The sequence below is a fragment of the Pipistrellus kuhlii genome, unplaced genomic scaffold (assembly GCF_014108245.1).
Source record: "Pipistrellus kuhlii isolate mPipKuh1 unplaced genomic scaffold, mPipKuh1.p scaffold_m20_p_34, whole genome shotgun sequence".
Lineage (NCBI taxonomy): Eukaryota > Metazoa > Chordata > Mammalia > Chiroptera > Vespertilionidae > Pipistrellus > Pipistrellus kuhlii.
The window spans coordinates 1,092,501-1,100,910 of NW_023425534.1; the positions used below are offsets into that span (position 1 = coordinate 1,092,501).

Here is an 8,410-nt window from a genome sequence, read left to right on the forward strand (position 1 = left end):
CACCGAGCCAAACCAGTTTCAGCCCTTGTCAGCTTATTTATAAGCAAATCCCAGCTGCCCGCAGGCCCGGCTGCCCGGAGCCCTGGCGGCTCTCCCTCCATTTTAAACAGGCTTGCTTGTCTGGGCCGTTTACTGAGATGAGAACCGGAGGCCACTCGGGACTCTGTGGCCCATGGAAGGCGTGGCCACCCGCCCCCCAGGCCCCACAGGAAGTCCTGACCCCTGGGAACCAGCGCCCGCAGCCCTGTCCGCATCGGACCCGCTTCTCCGGGCCACGCGCTGCCCTCCGGGGACTTGTTGGCAGCAAGGGTGCCATGCGGTGAGCGTGGTACAGACCGAGGCGGCACAGCGCACCCCGCACGCCCGCTGGGTGGGCAGCGGTGGACGCCCAGGCCTGGGCTGGGGCCCGGCTTGGCCTTGCACTTGAGCAGCCGCTGAGGAGCAGGCTCCAGGGGGAGCCCGTCACCATCGACAGAGGGGGGCTGACAGGGTCCCTGGAGGAGTTCCAAACACCACAGCGCTTGTTTGTGCCGGTCTGCACGTGCACCACACGTGTGTGTGCACCCACACTACACATACACACACGTGCGTGAACATGGACTGTGTGTGCACATGCCTGCACACCCACATGTACCAAATTGTGCATGGGCACCTCTGTACACACTGACACCTGCACTATGTGCACACACCTGCACGCTCAGCACACGTCTGCGTGCACCCACACTACACACACACACACACACACATGTGCGTGAACATGGACTGTGTGTGCACATGCCTGCACACCCACATGTACCAAATTGTGCATGGGCACCTCTGTACACACTGACACCTGCACTGTGAGCACACATGCACGCTCACACACACGTGCGGCTTTAGCCGGACAGTGCCAGTGAGAGCACCTGTCAGTCACCGGCCTTGCTTGGACTTCCGCCACCAGGAGGGGGCAGCGTGGGTCACTTCTCGGTCACCCCTCTGGGGCTCTGGCTCCCTCCCGTTTCTGGCTGGGTGTCTTCCTTCTCCGCTAGCTCTGTGTCGCCCTCTGTGTGGGGACGTGAGGGGGGCGTGAGGCCGGCCCTGCCCGAGGGCCCCTCCCCCAGGGGCGCGTCACATCACTGGGTCTCAGATGGTGCGTCGTGGCCATTTCCTCTCAGCCGCGCTTGTTCGGATAAGAGGGACGTCAGAGAATACTCGGGGGGGGGGGGGGGCGCGGCGGGAGCCTCTGCCCCGCGCGGGCTGCAAGGGGTCCACAGGGGGCGCACAGATGAGCTGAGCAGGTGGGCTGCCCCCCATTAAAGAGGACAGTGAGGTCATGTGGTCCCTGCGGGGGAAGCGGCCTGTCAGCCACAGGCTGGGGGCCCCCACCCCCCAGTCGATGGACCAGCAAGCCCAGGACCCAGTGGGACCAGCTCTCCTCGCCCCGCGCTAGGCGGGGGTCTCTGTGGGGAGGAAAATTGCGGGGAGCACAGTTGTGGGAAGCTGTCTACTGACCCCTCCTTCCCTGGACCAGCCCAGCATCTTTCCATGGTGAGGTGCTGCCCCCTTGAGGCTGCTGGGAGCACGTCGCCCTGTGGTGACCCACCACCTGGAGGACGGAGACGCTGGGCGGTCTGGGTGCTGCACGCCCAGGGGCACGCCCCCCGGACCCCCTCCTGCAGCGAGGGCACCCCCCCACGGCCCGCCGCCCGCAGGCCCAGGGCGCGGCCTCACCAAGCTGTGTGCCCGCAGGTGCAAGTACTGTGACCGGTCCTTCAGCATCTCCTCCAACCTGCAGCGGCACGTCCGCAACATCCACAACAAGGAGAAGCCCTTCCGCTGCCACCTGTGCAGCCGCTGCTTCGGGCAGCAGACCAACCTGGACCGGCACCTCAAGAAGCACGAGCACGAGCACGCCCCAGGTGAGAGGCCGGGGGAGCACGCCCGGGGAGCACGCCCGGGGAGCACGCCCCAGGTGAGAGGCCGGGGGAGCACGCCCGGGGAGCACGCCCAGGGAGCACAGGGGAGCACGCCCCAGGTGAGAGGCCGGGGGAGCACGCCCGGGGAGCATGCCCAGGGAGCACAGGGGAGCACGCCCCAGGTGAGAGGCCGGGGGAGCACGCCCGGGGAGCACAGGGGAGCACGCCCCAGGTGAGAGGCCGGGGCACGCCAGGGGGAGCACGCACGGGGAGCACACACGGGGCAGCACACCCCGGGGAGCACAGGGGACCCGGGGAGCACATCCCAGGGGAGCACGCCGGGGGCACGCCCGGGGGGAGCACACCCAGGGGAGCACATCCCGGGGCAGGCACATCCTGGGGAACACTCCCAGGGGAGCATATCCCGGGGAGCACATCCCAGGGGGGACAGGCCTCAGGGGGTCAGACCCCAGGTGAGCAGACCCAGGTGCGCGCCCGCGGGCAGCCCCGGGAGGCGGTTCGGGAACAAGGTTGGGGAGGGGTGTAGGTAGAACTTGAGTGCTGGGGCGATGGATGGGGAGGGGGCGGCGGGGGGGGGAGCGGCCAGCTGAGGGCCCCCTCCACGCAGTGAGCCAGCACTCCGGGGTCCTCACGAACCACCTGGGGACCAGCGCCTCCTCCCCCACCTCCGAGTCGGACACCCACGCACTTTTAGACGAGAAGGAAGACGCCTACTTCTCCGAGATCCGGAACTTCATCGCCAACAGCGAGGTGCACCAAGCGGCCGCGCGCACGGACACGCGGTAAGGAGCCCCCACGGGCACCCCCAGCACCTGCCCGGCCTGCAGCGATCCCACTCCGTCCGGCTCTGCCTCGGTTTCTCCACCTGACACGGTGCGGCCGTGACGGTCACACGTGTGCACCCAGCTGTCAGCACGGAGGGCGCCGGCGAGGTCCTCCCAGCCCGGGACCCCAGACACTGCTCAGTCCCAGGACTGGAGGTTCCAAACAAGAGCGCTGCCCCTTTAAACACAGACACGCGCACACACACGCACACACATGCACAGGCACACGCGCACGCACACGTGCACACGCACACACGTGAGCACGCACACGGAGAGACACGTGCCAGCAGCAGCAGAAAAACGAGGGCTTCGGGTTCGAGCAGGAGGGGACTCGGCACGGCCGCCCTGCCCCCAGGGCTCCGGCCCAGGAAGTGCTCTCCTTGGGGGCCGGCCGGTGCCAGTCCCGGCGTCCGCGGCCCAGAGACACTGCCGACTCCCGGAGGCCTCGGGGTGCGGCCCCCCAGCTCCCAGAGGACTGGGGCGCCCGGCTCCAGCCCACACGGTGGCCACGGTGGGCCCAGGGCCCCCACCCACCCCCAGGGGTGCGGGCCGTCCAGGAGAGGGTCCCTGTCGGCATTCCCAGGCGCCCTCCTGCCCCCTGACCCTAGCACGTGCGTCCGCCAGGGCTTCCCTGCTGCCAGGGCAGGGGCGTGAGGAGGCTGTCGGAGGAGCTGCCCGAGTCCCGGAGCCGGGGAGAGCGGCCACTGCCAGGCCCTCGCTCCGCCCGTGCAGGGAGCCAGCCCGGCCCGAGGCGCCCACGTCACTGCGGAGGCGGGGACCGGGGCCTCGGGCAGGCGCCTGGCAGACCGTGGGCGGTGTGAGCGGACGGTCCTCGCCCCGCACCCACCGGGGTCCCGCCTCTCGGCCCGGCCGCAGGAGCCGGGAACGCAGCCTGGCGGGAGCATGAGGTCCAGGGTTCGGCCTGAAGGGGGCAGGACTCCCGCTGACCCCCTGCCCGTAGCCTGTGGTCCCGGGACCCACTGTGGGGAGCTCTGCCTGGCTGGACGGCCCGGGGCCAGCACGTCAGGGACTAGTCTCCCAGGCAAACCTGTCCCAGCGGGTCTGCCGCTGACTGAACCCCAAAACCCAGCACCACCCACTGAACCCCAAAACCCAACACCGTCCACTGAACCCCAGGACCCAGCACCATCCACTGAACCCCAAAACCCAGCACCATCCTCTGAACCCCAAGATCCAACACCGTCCACTGAACCCCAAGATCCAACACCGTCCTCTGAACCCCAAAACCCAGCACCATCCTCTGAACCCCAAGATCCAACACCGTCCACTGAACCCCAGGACCCAGCACCACCCACTGAACCCCAAAACCCAGCACCGTCCACTGAACCCCAAAGCCCAACACCGTCCTCTGAACCCCAAAACCCAGCACCACCCATTGAACCCCAAAACCCAGCACCCCCCACTGAACCCCAAGATCCAACACCATCCTCTGAACCCCAGGACCCAGCACCCCCCACTGAACCCCAGGACCCAGCACTGTCCGCAGAGGGGCCTCTGGCCAGGCCGTCCACGTCCTTGTCCTCGGGGCCGGGCTGGGCCGCCAGCCTCCCGACGTCTCCTGTGCCCGCCGACCCTGGCCCAGCGCCAGGCTGGCCACGCACCCCGACACGCACACGGTGTCCGGCCACGCGCTCAGCACACCCTTCTCTCCTGGAGTCGCTCACCACAGACCGGGCTGGGGCCGCGGCGGGGACAGCAGGACCGCGGGGGGCACAGCAGGACCGCGGGGGGCACAGCCCAAACCGCGGGGGGACAGGGCGGACCGCGGTCGGGTCAGCCCAGGACCTGGCGGGGACAGGGCGGGGGCACAGCAGGACCGCAGGGGGGACAGCCCGGACCGCACAGGGTCAGCAGGACCGCGGCCGGGACAGCCGGGGGGACAGTCCAGACTGCAGCAGGGACAGCCGGGGGGACAGTCCAGACCGCGGCAGGGACAGCCAGGGGGGACAGTCCGGACCGCGGCAGGGACAGCCAGGGGGGACAGTCCGGACCGCGGCAGGGACAGCCAGGGGGACAGTCCGGACCGCGGCAGGGACAGCCAGGGGGGACAGTCCGGACCGCGGCAGGGACAGCCAGGGGGGACAGTCCGGACCGCGGCAGGGACAGCCAGGGGGGACAGCCCAGGACCTGGCGGGGATAGCCAGGACCAGGCTCAGGTGTCCTGTGGCCACAGGGCGAGCTCTCGGGGGGGGGGGGGGAGGAGGCTCGAGGTCGGGGTGCAGTGGGGAGCGCTGACCGGAGCTGAATTGCGGCCTTCGGGGTCGGTGGTCAATCCCTCCATGTCCTTCCAGGCCAGAGGCCCCGGAGCTGGACGGCTCGGCGCCGTGCCCCGGCCTGGCCGGCGGGAAGCCGGAGGACGGCGAGGAGGAGGAGGAGGAGGAGCTGGAGGAGGAGGACGACGACAGCCTGGCCGGCAAGTCCCAGGACGACAACGTGTCCCCCACGCCCGAGCCCCAGGGCGCCTACGAGGACGAGGACGAGGAGCCGCCCGCCTCGCTGGCCGCGGGCTTCGACCACACCCGCAGGTGGGTGCCAGCCGGGCACGGCGGGGCCCCTGGGAGCCGGAGCTGCTGAGGGCCGGGCCGGCAGGGAGGCCCTGAGCGTCACGAGGGCGACTCACTCCCAAACCTCAGAGCCCGCCCCTCCCTCTGCCCCTCCTCCCTGCAGACCTCTGCCACGGGGGCTTCTGCACGGGGGCCAGGGAAGCAGCCCCGCCCCTCACACACACACCACATGCAAACATGCACACACACGTGCATACACGTTCAAATGTGTGTGCTGGGGATACATGCATATATGCACCTGTGCATGCACTAGCGTGTGTGTGCATCTGTTAACACACATGTGCATGCACACCCAGAGGCCGGGGGCAGCACGGAGAGCGTGCCCAGCAGCAGGGCCACATGGTAGCTGTCACTGGGGTGCCGTCCAGCCTCCGGGGGCGCTGTGGCCCGGGACTGAGCCCCGTCATTCCGGAAGTTGTGCCACCCAGAGCCCCTTCCCTGCATCCCAGTGCTGCCCCCCCCGGCCTCGGGGCAGTGCCAGCTTTCAGGAGTCTCTGAGGAGTCGCTCCACAGACAGCCAACACCCCCCCACCGTCCTGGGGCCGGGGTCCTGCCCCTCCCTCCCGTCCTGGTCCCTGGAAACCCGGAGGCCCCGCCTGCTCCCTGCAGCACGTGTGCGTGTACTCACCCGCTCCGTGTCCTCTGTCCGTGCTCTTCCCGCATCCGTGTGGCTGCAGGTGTCCCGGTGTCCGTGTGTCCGTGTGTCCGTCTTGTGCACGTGGCTGGCACGCGGCGGCGCGGGGCGAGGCCGTGGCTCACGCGCCTCTCGGTTGGTGCAGGTGCGCCGAGCAGCCACCGGCGGGCGGCCTCTTGGCTTTGGAGCCGATGCCGACTTTTGGGAAGGGGCTGGACCTGCGCAGAGCGGCCGAGGAGGCGCTGGAAGTTAAGGATGTGCTTAACTCCACCCTAGACTCTGAGGCTCTAAAGCAGACCCTGTACAGGCAGGCTAAGAGCCAGGTACGTACGCGGAGCCCCGCCCGCCCCCAGGCCAGGCAGGGCACCCCCTCTCCGTGGCCGCCCGGGCCTGCCCAGGGCCCAGGACCCACTGTCGGCCCGTGCCCATGGTCAGGAAGGGCAGCCCCCTCTCCGTGGCCGCCCGGGCCTGCCCAGGGCCCACTACCCTCCCGCCCCCAGGCCAGGCAGGGCAGCCCCCTCTCTGTGGCCGCCCGGGCCTGCCCAGGGCCCAGGACCCACTGCCCGCCCGTGCCCATGGCCACGGCTAAAGACACGCCCAGGGACCGCCACGTCCCCGCAGCAGGGCAGCCGTGGGGCGGGAGGGCTGAGAGCAGAAGGACCTGTCTCTCCCTGGACCAGGTCACTCGGGCGCCGAGGTCACTGTCCTCTCGCCCGCCAGCAGGTGTCCGGGAGAGGCCGCCCGCCCCCGCCCTCTGTGACCGGCCAGAGGGCCACGGCCAGAGGCTAAGCTGCCCGCAGGGGGCGCTGGTCCGCACGGGAGCCGTGGCGGGTCAGGGAGGACCAGGCTTGACCGGCCTCGGCCCCAGTGTAGCCGCCACAGAACCACCTCCCAGGTCCCTCCGCCTGGAGCCCGCAGGTCTCAGCAGCGCGGCAGCCCGAGCCTCAGAGCCGCAGCCCAGCCGTCTGTGTGTCTGTCTGCGTCTGTTACTAACTCTGTCCAGCCCGCCCCGCCCCGCGGGTGCTGTCACCTCACACTCACAGCTCACAGCAGAAGGTGCCCTGGGACTGGGTGTCCAGGGAGAGACTTAGCGGACAGGCTCTTAGCAACGACCACCGGCACCCCCAGGGCCCACATGCCCGCTCGCACACGGGTTTGCGGGTCATCAGGCAGAGAAAAGGGGCGGCTGTGGGGACTGCAGAGGGGACACCCCGAGAGGCCGAGGAACCCCTCTGCCAGGGCCCTCCCGACTCCCTCCTTCAGGCCTGGTTGGGGGAGACGGGTCTGGCCTCCATGGGCCCTCCCTCCGCCCGTGTGGGTCTGAGTGGGCCGAGCCGGGGGAGGGGGGAGGGGCGAGGACGGAGTGGCCTGGGTCCCCGGCTCACTGCGGGCCTGTGTCCATCCCCCCCAGGCGTACGCAATGATGCTGTCACTCTCCGAGGACCCTCCTCTCCGCGCCGCCGCCCAGAGCCCCCTGGATGCCTGGCTGAACATGGCGGGACCCACGCCCGAGGCCGGAGCCTTCAACCCCATCAACCACCTCTGACCGCCCGGGGGGCAGGGCCTCCCGAGGTGACCTCGGCCCCATGTCCCAGCGAGGGCCCCAGGAGCCGGGGAGACCCTCCCGCCTGCACCCGGCCGCTCCTCGCGTCCGCTCCCGGCTTCACCCGCCTTTTCCAGTGAGAACCCCGACACCCAGTCCCTGAGGCCGGCGGCCACGTCTCTGAGAACCGAGAACAGCCCGGCGGGCACCACCGGGACCTCCTCCCGCACTGCAGCCCGGGCCGCCTCGGCCCCGAAGTGGGGCAGACCCGGGTGCCCCTCGGAGGGAGCGGCCCACACGGTTTTTATATGAAAATAATGACCAGAACCGCCCTTTGGTGACCTTACTGACGACAGAGCCTATTTAAGCATGTGGTTTTAAAAACAGACAGTATTTTTTAAAAAGAGATGGAAAAGGACCTGCAACTTGTTTTGTAAACATAATTTTGCATCGCTTCGAACCCGAGCTTCCCTGCAAAGCCACGCCCTCCCGGCCCGCTGCGCGTGGCTGTGCGTGGCCTTGCGTGGCTGCTGTGGCTGCCGTGGCTGCCGTGGCTGCCGTGGCTGCTGTGGCTGCAGTGGCCCTGGGACTGTAGCTGGCGGGGAGGTTTCCTGTCCTCCACCCTCTTTGTAAAGCCATGGCCGTTCGGTGACCCCGGGCGGCCGGGCCCCGGGCCCTGCCTCGAGCCCGTTCAGACTGCACCAAGGATTCGGAGACGGGTCTCAGGCCGGCCCGAGGCTGAGACTGGGACACGTGCCTGTCATGGTGTGACATGGGATCCGTGCCCGTGGCCTGCAGGCGGCTCCTCCCTGGACCCCCCTCCCCGATTCTGGGGGACGGTCAGAGAGGTGGGCCGGGCAGCTTACGTCCCTCCCCCGGCCTGTCCCCTCCGCTGCTCTCCAGAAGGC

At 69.3% G+C, this 8,410-nt stretch overlaps 1 protein-coding gene across 1 annotated transcript in view; it reads left to right on the forward strand.

The window, feature by feature from the left end:
- The window catches only part of PRDM16 (PR/SET domain 16), a 226,297-nt gene extending 218,391 nt beyond the window's left edge, over nucleotides 1-7,906 (forward strand). Inside the window, exons 14-18 of the mRNA XM_036460884.2 lie at nucleotides 1,729-1,898; nucleotides 2,524-2,698; nucleotides 5,053-5,286; nucleotides 6,105-6,282; nucleotides 7,371-7,906. Of these exons, the coding sequence (XP_036316777.1) occupies nucleotides 1,729-1,898; nucleotides 2,524-2,698; nucleotides 5,053-5,286; nucleotides 6,105-6,282; nucleotides 7,371-7,505 (892 nt within the window). The 3' untranslated portion in view covers nucleotides 7,506-7,906. The remainder of the gene's footprint in view (nucleotides 1-1,728; nucleotides 1,899-2,523; nucleotides 2,699-5,052; nucleotides 5,287-6,104; nucleotides 6,283-7,370) is intronic.
- The last annotated feature ends 504 nt before the right edge of the window (nucleotides 7,907-8,410 follow it).